The sequence below is a fragment of the Pongo abelii genome, chromosome 2, assembly GCF_028885655.2.
Source record: "Pongo abelii isolate AG06213 chromosome 2, NHGRI_mPonAbe1-v2.0_pri, whole genome shotgun sequence".
Lineage (NCBI taxonomy): Eukaryota > Metazoa > Chordata > Mammalia > Primates > Hominidae > Pongo > Pongo abelii.
Genome location: NC_085928.1, coordinates 162,001,520 through 162,019,828, shown reverse-complemented (window position 1 = coordinate 162,019,828; position 18,309 = coordinate 162,001,520). Strand labels below are relative to the sequence as shown.

At 35.4% G+C, this 18,309-nt stretch overlaps 1 protein-coding gene across 50 annotated transcripts in view; it reads right to left on the bottom strand.

The window, feature by feature from the left end:
• The window catches only part of MBNL1 (muscleblind like splicing regulator 1), a 218,437-nt gene that overhangs the window by 119,377 nt on the left and 80,751 nt on the right, over positions 1-18,309 (bottom strand). For 7 of the 50 annotated variants that reach the window (XM_054552862.2, XM_054552861.2, XM_063722276.1 and 4 more), the window contains one exon: positions 10,656-10,775. The exons of 42 other annotated variants lie outside the window; for them this stretch is intronic. In XM_054552862.2, the coding sequence (XP_054408837.1) occupies positions 10,656-10,661 (6 nt within the window). In that variant the 5' untranslated portion in view covers positions 10,662-10,775. Of the gene's footprint in view, positions 1-7,168; positions 10,631-10,655; positions 10,776-18,309 lie in introns of those variants that run through there. One more of the 50 variants, XM_054552871.2, reaches the window with a different exon arrangement.

The window sequence follows — 18,309 nt, the reverse complement described above, 5'->3', positions numbered from 1 at the left end:
CTGAAGCTTACAAAGGTCAAGTAACCTACCCAAGGTAACACAACCAGTAAATGGCAGAACTAGGGTTTGAGCCCATGTTATCTGGCTCTAGGGCCAATGCTTTTAACCATAAAGCTAAACCAGTACTGTACCTTTGCAATTCTACTTGGAAATGATGTGAAAATTAGTAGTTTCTGCAAATTATGTCTAATGTATTATCAATGTTTTACACATACACAGAGCAGTTTATACAGCTGTCTCTCTAAATAAAAACAGTATTTTAAAAATATTTATTTGGCTTGTTCCATGTGTAATTTTTTAAATTGCAAGATGCTTTAAAAAATGCATATATCAAAGTCCTATTTCCACATAGGAAATCAAGAATGGTGATGATTACCAAACACCACTCACTTTATTTATAACACTTTCCCTCTTGGTGTTGTCACTTTTATTTCTGATGACAAAATTCTCCTCAGGGAGAGATCCCACTGATTTTATTTGAGCCATTCCATCTTACGCTTTTAAAGGGGTAAAATAAAGCAGATTAAACTGCCAAGGACACATCCAGGATAAGGGCAGGGAAAAGAAAAGCTGGTACTCAAGGTATCTAAGCTATTTCATGTGTAAAGGGTTTTACGATGAGTTTAACTTTTGGTAGTTAATACACACTGCTTCAATAGTATCCCAAACATACTACCTAATTAAAACTCCCATAGTGAATTGCTGAAATAAATTAAAAACAGGCATTAGGAATTTAGGAAAAAAAAAAGTCTCCCAGGGTAAGTGAAGTAAAACAATGTTTTCATGCCCAAATGGTATGCTAGACCTACATACAATTCAGGCATACATAGCCATGAAAGCAAAGAAACAGAGAATTATAGAGAATTAATGTCATGTAATTTCTATCCTAGTATGACTCTTTTACAGTAAAAGCAAAAGCATGGGTGTCTGTGTGTCTTTGTGTGCCTTTCCATCTGTGTGTACATTTGCATATACAAAGAGAGCGGGAAGAGAAGAACAGCAAAAGAAGCCACTTTACAGGCACATCTGAAAATAATAATAGCACAAATGGACTCTATATTCTACAAAATAAGGTACACGTGTAAGTGATAATTTCTCTCTACACTTAATATTTTACTTTCACAACAATGTATGTTTTTTAAACGAAAATGTTTAAATGTGTAATATTAACTTATTGCTTGATTTAAGAGACTGTTCTTGAGAAACCAGAAAGTTCCACACTGACAGGAGCACTGGTGTAATACATGGCCTTTTTCAAATTAAGAAGACACAAAGTTCACGGAAACACTTGGTTTGAGTTTTACTCTCAGTTTAAGTTTTCTAAACAACCTTCCTTCAGGTGCCAGCACACAATATCCAGGGTTTTAATACGTACCAGTGTGTCTGGCTTTTAATATACCATGCCAAATCACTGCAATACCTGTTAGGACTACCTAAAATCACCTTTGTGGCAACCACTAAACTCTGCTACATCTCCCATTAGTACGCATGGCATCCTGACTTATTTATCAGAGAAGGCACCGTTAGGGCTGAGAGGTAGTGTTATAGTCCGAAAAAAAGTATGAGTTTGTGCTTTGTGGTTTCCTTTGTTGTCTCAATAGACCGAGCATAGTAAATTCTCTTTGTTCTTTTTACTATGTTTTATGTTTTTTAACTTAGATTCTGACTGAAAGATGTTTTCACCATATTTCTGGGAAAAATGTATCAAACAAGTAGTAAAATTATAGTTAAAAAAACAAACCTCAAAGTTATACCAGTCACCCCCCAAAAAATGTCATCTTTTACACTTCCACTCTTACTTCCCCCATCATCCATGTAAGTTCTTAACATTCATACATACAAATTACAATTTTATAATATTATAAACATAAACCCTATTTTAATAACTTATTTATAAGGGAATAAATCAATGACACATTTATAAATACATTCTTCCTCAAGTCTCTGGTACCAAATTGAGTTTCTAGTGCCAGAAATATTATTTTTCACTGTATGAAAAACTAATATAAATGGATTCCAATGGCTTTCAATTCTTTAAATATGTCATCTGCTTACAACATTTTTTAAACAATTTGGAACACTTTATTCCTACATTTATTGAATAGGCTACACTGACAGTTTCAGTTTACCGAGTTCCTAAACTCGTCATTACAAAGGTTATGCACCCTCAGATCCATGGCACCCACCCCCATCCCCAGGACATCCTATGCTTTCTGCACTGCAGCCTCGATTTCTAATCCCTTTGATGGCTTGGGATCCTTAAACAAGATCTTCTGTACCATTTCTGGATCTTATGCTCTTATTTAATTATCAAACATGCATTGGGTGCCCACTATTTCCCAGACACTGTTCTAAAGTTGCAAATAAATATTACGATACACATTCTCAACCTCAAGGTCTTCAGAATCTAGTAAGGCAGGCCAGACACTTGAGCTCCAAGAATTCAAGAAGTCCCTGCTGTGACTAGCATTCAAGGTTAAACTCTGGCATTCAACTCAGTCCAGGTAACTCTCTCTCTCTTCAGGACTGGAGTCCCAACTGTTGGTGTGGGTTCTGCTTCAAAAGAGAAAGAACACAAGATTGATAATCCCATCATCTGCTTAACAGGGATTATTTCCACCATCTGGTGTTCCAATGCTAGTCACTGACACCAAGCCAAGACTGAGAAAACGTGCCCACATCTCTGGAAGTATAACCACCTCATATTTGGGTCAGTCCTGATCTCTGATGTCTTCTTCCCCCTTCTCCACTGACCTTTCAGAGAGGTTAAATGGATTTGACAGGGAAAGCATACAGACTGTTCAAAAACGGAAGATCATCTGCTAAGATGCCATCCATCTCTAAGACTTTACACGTTTATGATTTCACTAACTATGCATCCCAATTTTGTGAATATATTTTTAAAGAAACATTTATATCTATATCAATTACTAAAAGCCAACATTTATTGGAGCTCTTTAATTGTATTAATATTTATTATCCATGACAATGCAATACACTGATACTGTTTTTAGTTTAATATATGTAGTTAACAAACCTCAGAGGGGTTAACTTGCCTACTGTCACACAATGGAAGCCTCAATTTGAAAGTTTGCCCTAAGCCACTAAACTATGCTACTTATCCCTTCAGCATATACATGACATCCTTATTTACTCATCATAAAAGTTATGGTTAGAGTTGAGAGGTAGTGTTATAATCCAGAAAGAGCATGAGTTTTGCTTTGTAGGTCCTGTTGTTTGTGGAAAGTGTGTGTGTGTGTGTGTGTGTGTGTGTGTGTTTTGTTTAGTTTTCTAGTAAGACAGAGTTGGGCCTGAATTCTGACTCAATCTTTTTCTAGTTGTGTGACCCTGGGAACATTACATAATAACATCAACAATTTATTGGCTATTTTCTATATGCTAGCCATTGTGCTAAGTGCTTGGCATACTCTGTCTCTTAAAATTAAATCTTCATAAAAACCCTGAGAAGGAGATAATATTATTCATATTTTAGACAGGGTGGGATTATTGCTGAGAGAGGATAGGTCAAATAGCCAGCAAGTGAATGGCAACCCAAAATTGAGTTGGAAGGAGGTGCAGACAGAATCCCCTTGCTGGTACCAGGCTATGAAAAGGGTTAGGACTGATTTGAGAACTGGCACTCACTACCAGATTTACAACTAACAAGGACCTCTAAGGATGGGTGGACTCTGGAGCCACACTTCCTGAGTTTGAATCTTGTGTCCAGCTGTGAGGCCAAGTTTCTCTTGGTATCAGTTTCCTCACTTGTATAAGTGAAATAATGCTAACTACCTCAAGGTGTTTTTGTGAAAAATAAATAAAATAATCATTGCAATGGGACTGAAGATAATAGGTAATCCATACATTACTACCATTAACTAAAGAGATCATTTTAATTTTGAATAATTCTGATTCAGTGAGCTTTTATTTCCACCTAAAAATAATAAACAGGAATATTTTGTTTTTGAAGTGGAACACTCCCTTAAAGTATCAAAAATGTCACTATCTGGGCTCATCCCTATTTTTGTCATCTCTTTTAGCTGCTCTGTACACACCTTATTTTTAAATTTATTTTCTACATGGATATGCCTAATGAGGCTGAGAAATTTATTACAACAAAGGAAATAATTGTATCATAAAAGGCTTATATTTGACATTACTCAATCTCAATTATAAATATTCTCCTCATTGCCTACTGGTATGGACAGCTCCCATGCTCTCCAAAAACAGAACAGAACAGAAGGGAGAGAGGAAACAATGGGAATTGAGCAGTACTAGTCTTATGAACAGAGTGATGGCAGAAATTCTTATAGAAATTATGACTGGGATTGAGACCTTATTTTGAGAATTAACACTCACTTCTAATACTTACAGCGATTAAGTACTTCATACTGTTTGTGAAATAAGTGTTCTAAATTCCCACTCCAAAAGTACTTAAACTATTTTTTAAAATTGAACTTCCAAGAAAGAGAATTCATAATTTACATTCTTATATTTGTTTCATTTCTTGTCCCAAGGGAATTTAAGAGTTCTAGAAATAGAAAAGAAAAAATGCACTCTATAGACAAACTTGCAAATAATGCTAACCACTAGCTTGAGACTGTGCCACACATTTAAAAAAATTATAAACTCACTATAAATGTTAACAAAAGCATGAAAATTTTACTTTTCTGTTTTTACATATGAAAGAATTACCCATTTTAATGCACTTCAAAACATTTCATTTAGTTATACTTTGAAGTCTAGAGGGAATAAACTTGAATGTTTTCATGTATGAATAAAATGCTTTGTTAAACATCTTTTCGTTTTAAAAAATAAGCATCCTTCAGTTTGTGTCCCCTCATCAATTCACCCAGACCTTCAGCAAAGTGGCATAGATGCAGGCCTGCTGCAGTCTCCTGTCTGGAGAGAATTAGAAGAGAACAATGCAGAAGGACCCTGGCCCACAGGTGCCTTTATACTGGCTTGGCTTTGTCTATGCAGCACTGGCTGCTTTAGGTGGGATCAGTGGTTATGCAAAAGTAGGTTCTGTCCAGTCCCGTTCTGCTGGATTCTTCTTCAGTGAGTTAGCAGGCCTGGATGCTTCTCAGCTGTCACAGAATCCAAAGGAACATTTGCGTTTTCCCGTTTACATCTGGGATCCTGCTAGGTATTATGCGAATAAGATTCTATCACTCTGGAACACTTATGCTTGTGGGTTTAGTTGCAGGTGACTGCTCATAGTTTCTAAACTTGGAAGTATGTATGGTGAACAGATCCTGTCAGTTGTAGCTGTGTGTCAGCTTGGACTCATGAAGAATTAAAAATCTCCCAACTTCCACTATTTTTAATATACTCTGAGAAATAAGTCTATAAATTCATAGTCTGATATTTTACTTAAATTTAAAAAAAAACGGAACTGAACTTGGCAGGAAAAAACTCAGTCATCGTCATTACAATCTTACAGAGGTGGCAAGTATACACCACAAGAGATTACTATTGTTCAGTTTTTGCATGTTGATAATATCTTGCCGCCTTCTTTTTGAGACAAGGGCTCACTTTATTGCCCAGGCTGGGGTGCAGTGGTGCCTGCAGCCTCGACCTCCTGGGCTCAAGCAATACTTCTGCCTCAGTCTCCTGAGTAACTAGGACTACAGGTGCCTGCTACCATGCCCAGTTTTTTGCTGCTGCTGTTGTTCGTTTCTTTATTTTTGAAGAGACAATGTCTTGCTATATTGCCCAGGCTGGTCTTATAGCCTCAGGCAATCCTCCAGTCTTGACGTCCCAAATTGCTGAGATTACAGGGATGAGCAACCATGCCCAGCCTTTTTATCTCCTCTTTCTGTATCTATAGGTAAAATCTCAAGGTAGAAAATAATAGATGTCGACGCTGGGGAATCTGAAACCTCATGCCCTACTCAGAAGAAAAACACGAAAGAAAAAGCTCTTTGAGATTTAGGGTATCTGTTCTTTTGCTCATCTTACAGCACAGAGCTACTCTGAAATTATGTTAAATGAAATATCAATAAAAATAAAGTTTACTAAAAATAAAAAGCATCCTTAATAAACACTATCAAAGATCAATATTTTTCATTTTGTTCCGCTATTAGTAAACATTTTCCTTCATTTTTAAAAATTAAGTTGCATTTTTGGCCATTGAAATTAAAGGGCTTCAATGTGGTAGTAAGCTAATAGCCTTAATTTCAACAAGGGGAAACCATTTAAGGAATTAAATTAATATTGAAAAGAAAACAAACGGGTGAAAAAAAGAAGACCTAAACTGACAGTAAGGCCAACAATGATCTCATATTAGAAGAGGTGTCTTCACAGATTACTGCCTGAAAATAGAGGCAGGGGAAAAAAAAAGAAAAGAAAAGGAAGGGGGCGCTAAATAACAGCTGCCACAAACTCATAACACTGAAGAGGTGTTTTGTATTGTTCACTTAAGATGCTGCTGATCTCTCTCCCCTACCCATCATACACACACACACCCCCACCCACCGCTCCGCAAGTATCCTCCATTCAGGTTATTTATATCCATATGTAGTGAATTTTTTTCCCAAAAAGTTTTTTTAATTTTTTTCCCTTTAAAAGCTAAAAATAAAGCAAGAAATCACTATAGTTAGAATACTAAGCAGTAACTTTTCACAAAAGACAATAATGCATCCCCAGCACTACCAACTAAGATTTGAACTGCTCTTCTAATTCCTTTTGAATTAATTATGGATTTAAGAATTTCAGCTTGAAGAATTTGAAGATATATTCATTAAATGTTTTTGGTTTTAAATATTAACACAGACGCAAATAAAACATCAGTATTTGAAAAATATAATTTCTATTTTATCTTTAACCATTTTAATTCTCAACAAGATTTCTCTTACTAGATATACAATGCAGATTGTGATAGAGAAAAAGTGCTTCACAGAGTCCGAATAAAAAAAATGGAATATTTAAAAATCTGTTCCATGCCAGATTTAATATAAATAAAACAATTGTGAATCTCACACAAAATTCCTATAAGAGTTTTTAATAAGTAGTTCCCTAATCTAAGACTCATATTTTGGTTCTATCAAACACAGAGTTTCCCAAGGACATTCTTTAACTACTAACTTACACTAAATCCATAGCTACAGGGTTTTGTGTTGTTTTTAGCTTCTAGAACGGCTTCCTAGAGAAATCATAATCTTACCTTTACATATCTTCTGAAGAGGTTTCTTGGTGCTTTGAAAACTCCTGAGGTCTATGTCAAACAGCCATTCTCTTCCTCCCAGAGTCTTAGGGGCTTGGAGAAATCCCAACACCTGCTGCTACCACTGAGTGTCCAGGCTAGAAAAGTTTCAGGGTTTTGACAGCAGGATCATTGAGCCACAGCCAAAGCTTGGGAAGCCTTAACAACTGAAAGCAAGTGTAGAGGGCAACATGGTACCCAGCACGGTGCTCAACTGTAGCAGCAGGGGGAGGAATGTTCCCCGCTCTCACAAGAGTTTAGAGGCAGCCATCACAGAACCCAAGGTTCTGTCAATGGACAGGGCTGAGGAAGTGGAGACATGACCACGCAGCACAAGACCCTGGGAGAAGAGGAACAACTGGCACAGAGCTCAGGTAGTGCTTGAAAAGAATCACCAAGATTCCCGCCAGAACACAAGAAGCAATGGAGAGATGCAACAAAATACATGGAGATATGCAACAAAATACATGGAGATAGGCCATTCTAGCATCCCATACATAAGCCAAAAACACAGATGAGGTGGGTATGGAGATTTAGTTCTAGAAAGAAAAGTAAGGAATACATATTATAGCATGCCTACGACATTTATGGTTAAAAATCTAGTAAGTGACATAAAATTATTATATCTTGTCATCGCAATATTTAATTTACAAATACAAAAAAAAAAAAATCCCAGGGTGCTGATCCACAAGGCAGCAGAAATTAAAAGGCAACATTATTGGGAATTAGGAGAGAAAATGGAAAGACAGACAGAAGGTTAAACAACTGATTTTTAAATTGATAAATAACTAAAATTGTTTTTAGTAAGTACAATATACATTTTATCAAACTCATCACTTTCTATTATGATCAGATGAGGCAGATGGAAGAAATTCAATGAGATAAGAGAAGAATACAAAGAAGAGGCAAATAGATAAGCAGTGCAGAGATGAGAAGAGCAAAAGATGGAAAAAGAAAAAGGATAAAGAAGAGGAAGGACAGAAAATGTAACAATTTAGTTAACTGGTGTTTCTTTTCTTTTCTCTTTTTTTTTTTTTTTTTTTTTTTGAGATGGAATCTCACTCTGTCACCCAGGCTGGAAGGCTGGATTGTAGTGGCGCAATCTTGGCTCACTGCAACCTCCACCTCCCAGGTTTGAGCAATTCTCCTGGCTCAGCCTCCCAAGTAGCTGGGACTACAGGCGTGCACCACCACACCCAGCTAATTTTTGTATTTTTAGTATAGACAGGCTTTCACCATGCTGGCCAGGCTGGTCTTGAACTCCTGACCTCAAGTGACCCACCTGCCTTGGCCTCCCAAAGTACTGGCATTACAGGCGTGAGCCACCATGCTTGGCCAACTAATTTAGTTCCGATGCATTGTCAGATAGACTACTCACTGTCTAAGATTTTCCTGAATCTCTGCTTCATAATGTTATGCTTTTCAAGGAGATGCTAATAGCTTGTTAACCACAATTCACAGCTCTTCAACTACTCACAAGCCTTCAAGAACTCACCTTAAGGAGCCCACTGAATATTAAATATTAAACAGCTACAAAAGAGTGCTACTAAAGACAATTTTGCTTTGAATAGCTGGATAAAATCAAGTCAGAGGTTCAGTATAAACTCTGAGAGGACTTTAATAATTCCTAATACGTATGAAATGAAAATGAAAATGGTCAATATCATTTAGGAACTCTCATTTTTTCAAGACTCAAAGCAAATTAACCACAGACTTTATAGTTGTAGTTAGTTAAGAAGAAAAGCTATTGCCTAAAAGCAGTTATGTGTGTGTAATTCTTGACTTCAGGTATCTAATTTCTTCTATTCCAAGGTATTTAGTTCTAAGGTAACTAAAATAGTAATAGTCTATTTTACTTTGAGACAAATGGTTCAAACTATCCTGTGTTGGGAAAAATTGATTTCTCCCCTCACCTGCAAAATATATATTCTAAGTGACACAGGAAATAAAAGCTACTCTTGACTGTGCAAGGTTTACTTCTGTCTGATAAGTCACTAAGAGTTAGACATTGTTATAAAATGAAGTAACTCCCGCCTTACGACATGTTAAGTACTGCCTAAGCGGTTAGTATTTTAAATTTGAGGGAACTGGGATTTTATAAGAGAATGAGGAATCTAAATTTTCCTTTAAAAATACTTTTTCATCTTAGAGACAGTGCCTAAGGTTAGATTTTGACTTAAACTAAACTTAATTTTTTAAAAATATATTCATGTCAATATGATAGGTTTGAATGCAGAAAGATTGTGTAAGCCTCTATGGCAGAATCCAAATGGAGGCTGACCTTTTTTTAAAGGTAATAATTTGACTTTAAATAAAAAATTAAAAATCAATTGCAGTTTGTATTCTGCACCTATGTTCTTAATCCCATTGGTGAAAACCAGTTTTTAACAATCTAAACGACAAAAATGAAACAAACTCCCAAAAAAGTGGAAGAGAAGACAAAGTAAATAAACATTGTGAATCAGAAACTGTAGGTTTATTCACTTATGAAGCCCTTTAGATTACATTTTTGAATAAAAATTATGTTGTTATTAAAGTATCTTACATAAGATCAGATCATCTAAACAAAGGTTTTCATAACTGTTAAGCATCGCAAGGGGAGAAATTTTTGATGAATGTGCTCACAGTTATATTTCCAGCACCTAGTTTGCCTAGCAACATAGTAGGTGCTCAATAAATACTTACTGTCTGGTAGTGCCACATGTGGAAAGGCACTCTTCAAGAAAAAAGAAGAGTTGGGGAGAGGAGGTTGGTCAAATGAATCTGTTAAAAGTTGAAGTTAAACAAGTCTGTTCCCCCATGACTTGGCAGAACCTTTACTATGCCACTGTGTAAGTTCCCAAACATAGCTCTTATCATTTTTATGGGATACCTATTAACCACAGAATAATAATTCTAAGAAAATTTGACCTACATCTCTGATTAACTTAAAATTCTTATTTCTTCCAATTATTAATTGGACAAAAGTAAACTATTGACACATTTGTGTCTGATGTAAATCATAAAAGGGAAGATAATTTAAAATTCTATAATCTACTGTTGTGGAAAAAAAAAGGTTCTCACTTAGAATTGAAAGGAGGAACAACTGCTTTCATATACCACAAAGTTATTTTTAAAAAATCACTGTGGGGCAAGTCAAAAGCAAGAGTAGAGATTAGTGACTAAGAAGTTACATGGAAAACTATGCTCCATCTACTGAAGTATTGAACAAACTTCAGTATTAGTATTTCAAGTAGTGAAGCAGAGAATAAATGAGAACTTTACGGAACATATACAGAATCACAGATCAGATCACCAATGTGAAAACCACGGTTCCCCTCTAGAACAGTTTCTAACGTACAGAATACCAGAAGCCATTTCCCATGGATGTCATCTCAGGCCTTGAGCGAGCAGGCCTACCCAAATGGTATCTTAGTAAACTGGCTCCCCAATTGCCTTATTCACTCACCAGCATCCATTAGCCAACTCCATGCTTTATCTTCCATAGATAAGATACAGCCTCTTCTTGCCATGGTGCCATGAAAAGGATCCAGAAGGTTCCCCTTAAACAACATTTCCTGAGTGACTGCTGCAGCACCAAGAGTAATGGATATGCCAGGTCAGCCACTTTTCCTTCCCAGCAATATTAGCAGCAGCAGCAGCAGCAGAAGCTGGAGCAGACCATTTAGACCCACCTCCTCGCAGGATGCTAGCCAAAGCATTCTTATTTACTCTACACCTACAAAGAGTTTGCCCGTACGTCTGCACCTTTTTCAGAGTGTCAAAACAGGTGTTTTCCTGTGATCGTACTGAAAATCTGCTCCCAAACAAGGTGATGAATACACTGTTACTATGAAATTCTAAGTTTCTAATTCTATGGAAAAACATGCTCTTAAAAGTTTACTTTATTATAAGGAAGACTTGATGAATCCTTTTTAAATTTTCATTCATCCTGCTCATTCCCAATAAGCAAATAATTGCCCTAAAATTTCCTGTTAATGAAAGAAAGAATGTTACCATACAAAATAAATGTCACATGTAATTTTGGTCATTTCTTTCATAATATTCTATCTGCCATCTTGGCACAGAAACAATTTTACTGAAAATTCTAATGTTTTCATAATCAATACTCTTAACCGATGGGAAAATACTAGGTCTCAGACCTTTATTTTACAGAAGAAGTAATGACTTCCTTGCTTCATATTTCATTTCCATTTTGATGTTTTTGATTATTTGCTTTTCTTTCTAGTGGCATTCGAGTTAATCAGTAACTACAGTGTGGCTGGACAACAGAGTTAAGCAGTTTCCAAAATTAATAATGCATTTACCTAACTGATTTATCCAGAGCTAAAATCCTATAGATATAAAAAGCCATCTAGTTTTTTTGTATAATTTAAATATCTCAACAAAGGATAAGTAAAAAAACAGGTTATTCTTTTCCTAATCATTTACCTATTAGAGAAAAATTATAAACACCAAAGCATGTGTTCTCTACACAGCAGAGAATAACACTCCTCATTAGCAAAACTGAAAACCCTATGTAGGCAGATTCTAAGTATAATGTTTCTAATATATAAGTACTGCATCGCAGTGTTCACTTCTTCATGACAGAATTAATAAAACAATAGCTAACACATATTGTAGACTCATTAAGTGCCAAGCACTGTTCTCTGTGCTTTATACGTGTTATCCCATTTAATTTTCACAACTCCTCCAAGGATTAGATATTAGTACTGCTCCCATTTTGGAAACAAGGAAACTGAGGCTTAGTTAGGTTACATAACTTCTTCAAGGTCACAGGGATTTGAATGAAGATTATATAGTTCCAGAGCTGGAGCTCTAAATTATTTCATTAAAACTCCACCACTAATTTTGATTTTCATTTATTTGTATATTGCACATTTATTGTTAACGAGACAGACATTTTAAAATGTTTACATAACATTAAGATTTAATAACAGCAAATAACATCAATGGTAAGGTAACACTGTGTGCCCTGAAATTCCACAAGTTCTTTACATGTATTAACTTATTTAAGAGTCACAATAACCTAACAAGGTAGACACACTCCCAGGTAATAGGGTATATCTGATAAATCTGAGGCATATAATGTTAAGTTGCCAAAAGTTATACAACTAATGAGTAGCAAAGATGAAATGTGGACCCAGAGAATGCAGCTTCTGAAATTGTGGTTTTATGCCCACCCTCTACTGACGCTTGAAAACTGATGAAGTGTTAGAACTCCAAAAACGAGAGTAGGAAATGTCGTGTCTGGCCAGAACCCTGGTGGCAGGAGCATCTGATATCCCTGTCTTTTTTCAAAAACCTAATTGTGTACAAATATGTACACAAAGTTATCTTATATGTGTCCATTTCTCTTAATGATGTTTACCAGCTTAAGAAATTAACAAACATTTTATGTGATTCTCAGATTGTCAAGTCAAGGACAAATTCAGTTTTCACATTATTTTTCAAGTGTATCTTATCTTCGGAGGCATTAACAGGGCAGTAACATCATTACCATCACAGTATCTGTCATTCTGTTTTGGGGGATTACCATTGTTGCCAACAAAACTTATATTTCATTCCCATCCTTGGCAAATTAATTTAGTTACATGCAGGGTCCAGATAATAATTATGAGTTTAGAGAGAGCTTCAGAAAGCCAACGATCATCTGTAAGGTGTGGGCTGAAACCAACATTGGAGGAAGGTACGGCCTTGATTATTCAGCAGCTGAAATGACTTCCTTTAATTAGCTCTTGAGGACCCAAAGTGGGCCATCTGGGTAATTTCAGTCAGCTCAAATCAAGCACTCAGGTCCCCAAATGTTAAGACTGAGAAGCCAGAAGAATACTGAAACCAAGCTATTGCTTTAGTTTGGCAGCAAGTCTAACTCTCTGGACTAATTTTGGCTATCTTCAGCTTTTTTTAAACTCTAACCTAATATAAGCTAGTGTGTGCGCACGCACACACACAGACACAAAACCATGAAAACTTCAGAGAGAAAATACTCTTATGGTGAAGGCACCTCCCCTCTGTCAGAATTTAGCCATAAGCTGTAAGAAATATAGCCATTTGGTGTCATTTACTAAAAAGAACTTATTTAGGTGCCCATGTGGCATAGCTTGAGGTGGTGTGTCATTTACAGTTTATTTACCTTCAATTATTTTTATAATCAAAAGTTATCATAGAAGGAAGATGACAACTCTGTACCTAATTGCTAGACAACTACATTTTTTGCAGAATTTCTTGGGTAGTCATGTTATATACTGCACCCACATAAGCTTGATTTACTCTTTGGCTAACAACAGATTTAAATTTGTTTCAGTCTCCAACTTTAACACTGAATTTAAGCAAAAATTATTCAAAAATTCTAGAAAGCACATTTTGACATCTTATGAGTGAGGAAAACAAAGTAATTCCACAGGCTTTTACATAAGATAGACCATAACAAATGATTTTTCTGACCTTGGCATTACCACGTGATAGACTAGGAGGAATCATGACTCTTATCCAGTCATCTAAATAAACACAGATAGATACAGACATACAGATTCCAACTGCTCAACTTAACCACTATAGCTATAGTTTTTATTTCTCGCTGATGTCAATGGCAATGCAATCAGCTGCATATAAGTTTCCGATCATTTTAACAAACTTCATTTTTAAAGAGATATCAAGGCCGGGAGCGGTGGCTCATGCCTGTAATCCCCAGCACTTTGGGAGGCCGAGGCGGGTGGATCACTTGAGGTCAAGAGTTCAAGACCAGCCTGGCCAACATAATGAAACCCTGTCTCTACTAAAAATACAAAAATTAGCTGGGTGTGGTAGTGGGGAGCCTGTAATCCCAGCTACTTGGGAGGCCAAGACTGAAGAATCGCTTGAACTCAGGAGGCAGAGGTTGCTGAGATCATGCCACTGCACTCCAGTCTGGGCAATAGAGCAAAAAGGGCAATAGAGCAAAAACTCCATCTCAATCAATCAATCAATCAATCAATCAATAACATTTGAAGTAATATATGTAAATGAGTAAGGTAACAGCTTCTTATTCATCAACTCTTACTGGGTCCATTTCCTTTTATTTAATTCCTTGAACATGGCTTTACCCAGAAATAAATGAATTAATAAGCATAAACTCTAGGCCATACTTAGGTCAAAATAAGTGAAGTTACAGTGAGCTCCTCAGGTTCTTCTAGAAAGTAAACAACCCATCAATCTTTAATACTAAGTCATCTGAATATGAACTAGTATCCTAAAAGTGAAAAGCTCTAATGGTACATTACAAATTCCTGAGTCACTTTGTCCTCACAACTTTATGCTTTAAATAAAATTGGCTAAAGAAAATCTACAAGTGACTCAGTATGACTTAGTGTTTCCAAACCAGGAAAAGGAAGGACTTTCAGTGTTTGAGATAAGGTTTTTTTCTGTAGTTTGGAAAATAAACATTTCCTATTCAGTTATGCCCAGGGGCAGGGTGTGTGTGTGTGTGTGTGTGTGTGTGTGTGTGTGTGTGTGTGTGTGTGTGTGTGTGTGTGTGTGTGTGTGTGTGTGTGTGTGTGTGTGTGTGTGTGTGTAGGAGTGTCTGTGTGAGTATGAAAAGAGAAGAAGAGCGGGAACGAGGGAGTAAGGGAAGGAGAGAGGGAGAAGGGAGAGAAAGAGGGAAAAGGAGAAAAAGATTTTTTATCAGTATTTGGTGTTCACGTAAAATGGTTATTTTCTGCAAAAGTTACCTCAGCAAATTATGTGTAAGCGAGCCATGGAAGCACTGCAATTTGTAATAAAATCAATGGGAATGGCTTACCTGACTGTATATAGTAAATACTCCTTATCTATGGGGAATACATTCCAAGACCCCCAGAGGATGCCTGAAACCATGGACAGTAACAACCCCTAAATATACTATTTTTTTTTCCTATACATACCTACAATAAAGTTTAATTTATAAATTAGGCACAGTAAGTGATTAACAATAACTATAATAAAACAGAACAATTATACTGTAATAAAAGTTATGTGAATATGGTCTCTCTATTGGTTTCTCTGTCTCAAAATATTTTATCGTGTTGTACCATGGGTAACTGAAATTGCAGAAAGTGAAACTGCAGATAAGGGGGGATTACTGTACTGCATTCTGTACTACATTTCCATGAATTCAGTGACACAGAGTGATGTATTCCATATCGTTATATCAAATAATAATCTTAGGTGTCTAAATTAGACTGAATTTTTTATTTCAATAGGCATAAGCCATTTTCTGCACCTAAATAAAAGTAGCATTCTTTTTCCTGATATAAAAATGGGCAGATTTTTGTCCTGGTGTCATGCTAATATAACCCCAGAGGTGGCAAGCACAGTGGCTCAAGCCAGTAATCCCAGGACTCTGGGAGGCTGAGGCAGGAGGATCACTTAAAGCCAGGAGTTTGAGATAACCCAAGAATTATCTACTTTATTTAAAGTACATTTTAGCTGGGCAGTGGTGTGCATCTGTAGTCTCAGATACTTGGAAAAGTAAGGCAGAAGGATCGCTTGAACCCAGAAGTTTGAGACCAGCCAGGACAACACAGACTCAGTCTCTAAATAAATAAAATACCTAAGATGTGTTCAGCAAAATCTGTTCCACTAATGTCCCCAATAACGTCAGTAGAGACTAGGGATTAATGAGACTACCAATAAACACACATACACACACATGAACATAACACAATGTTTACTATCTTGTTTTGTTATAAGGATTGCTAAATATTTTTGTATGATATAGACAGTTACAATTTACATTTTTTAGAGAATTCATAGAAATAATCCTTAAAATATTTAGAGATTGGTACTCCTTTGTCAGACAAATAAATGCAAAAGTGAAAATTATTTCAAACCAATAGCACATATATCCCATGATATCCACAATGCTTTTATTTTATCCATCACTTGAAAGTAAAAGAACTTTGGCCAGTTTTGAAAGAAATTATATATATATATATTTCTTATATATAAAAGATATTATATACTATATATAAGATATATATTATATATGATATTATGTATTATATATAAGATATATATAAGATATTATATATGATATTATGTATTATATATAAGATATATATAAGATATTATATATGATATTATGTATTATATATATGATATAATATATATGTATATTTCTTGAGACAGGGTCTTGTTTCATTGCCCAGGCTGGAGTGCAATGGCTGATCATGGCTCACTGCATCCTTGACTTCCCAAGCTCATGCAATCCTCCCACCTCAGCCTCCTGAGTAGCTGTGACTACAGGTGCTCACCACCATGCCTGGCTAATTTTTTTTCTTTTCTTTTCCTTTTCTTTTCTTTTTGGTAGAGACAGAGTCTCACTATGTTCCTTGGGGTGGTCGCAAACTCCTGGGGTCAAGTAATCTCCTGCCTTGGCCTCAGAAATGTATTTTCTTGATTTGCATTTGACATTGCTGTCTGACTGAAACCAATTCAGCTCCACAAAGGAGTAAATATAATTCTTTTTATTTTAACAGGCATTTTATAATCCCTAACAAAAATTTTTCTCCATTTTTTTCTTATTAATATAAAATTTAAATTTTGATATTAAATGCTACCAGTATTATTCCTTTTTCAAAGCGCAGTTTAGCGCCCAAATGAGCTCATATCTGTCTTTTAGCCCTAGCACTTCCAGTTCCACATTCCTGTTTAAAGTACTTCATCCCCCTGCCCCCTACCTACTTTTTTCCTTCCAGAAGTGACTAATCTTCCTGTTATTCTACTCTGTCAGTTTTTCCCCTAGTATTCTTTTCATGTTGCATAATGTTTACTTTTCACTAGCTCCTTCTATAATTTTACTACTGTCTCCCTTGGTACTAGCCTTCCGTTTTCAACAGATTAAAATAGCCAATATTTACGTATTAGCAAACTTTTTTGTCAAGTTTTGTGCTGTTCAGATTAAGCTATTTCCTCAAGTCAAAAATACAACTACTCTTTTGATAAACATTGTTTTTAAAAAAATCCATGTGTTGATCTTCAAAGTTAAATTCAGTGTAAGTTTTAGAATTAACAGATATCACAATTAAAGGGCTAAGATTTCAAATTTCCTGATAAGGTACTCCAGCAAAGCAAACAGAATGTCACTCCTTTTAAAGATCTCCTTCTTCCTAGTACTTCTCCATAATGTCATAAAGCATGTTAGCAAAGTCTTATAAATACAATGTAAACTTTTTCCATTCTTCCAAATTTTAGTTATAAAATACATTTTAATTATATGTCAACAATTTGCCTCAACCCTAATCTCAAATATCTAGAACAGCTATATCACATTATCGAAACATGAGTAAAAGCTGAGTTTCTGCTTTAGCGAAAACATCTCAGAAGATTTTTAGAATTATAATAATTACTTAAATAATTCCCTATATTCTAAAATTCACAGCATAGTATCACATACCTAATAAAATAACAACATAACATAACCCCAGATTAACAGTGCATCTTTTGGCAGATTCAATATTATATCATATTTTTTGTGTCAGTCACAGGATCCTTTGGAGAAAATAGTGTGTTACTAGTCTTACTTACATTTTCTATCAATATAAAATGTTCACAAGCCTTTAGAAACTATACATTTTCTAAAATCCAAAATTACCCTTAATAAATCTTGGCAAAACACACACTATAGGAGATAAAGACATCCCTAAAATTTCACTCTAATTTACTGAAAATAGAAGCCAAATTAAATTCAAATGTTTGCTTACATTAAAATAGCACAGGATCTTATAATTTGCTTTTAATCTTGGAGGAATTCTCATTATTCTCTCATCAATTCTTCTTCAAAAAAATAAATTAATAAAACCTTCCTTGTTTGTCACATACAGTGTCCTAAACAGAAACATCTGATTTTTCTTTGGGTCAGCAAGAACAACTTAACTTCCAAATTCCTTTATTGCCACTATTTTAGACACTAAGGCCAAGAACTCCAAAGAAAGCTATAAAAAAAAAAAAATGCTAGTTAAAATATATAGTATATGATACCAAATATTATAGTTTACAAAACCACATTCATATACAACAGGTTCAATTTTTTAAATCACATCATGAGTGGAAAAGAAACCCAAACTATATATTCTAGGAAAAAA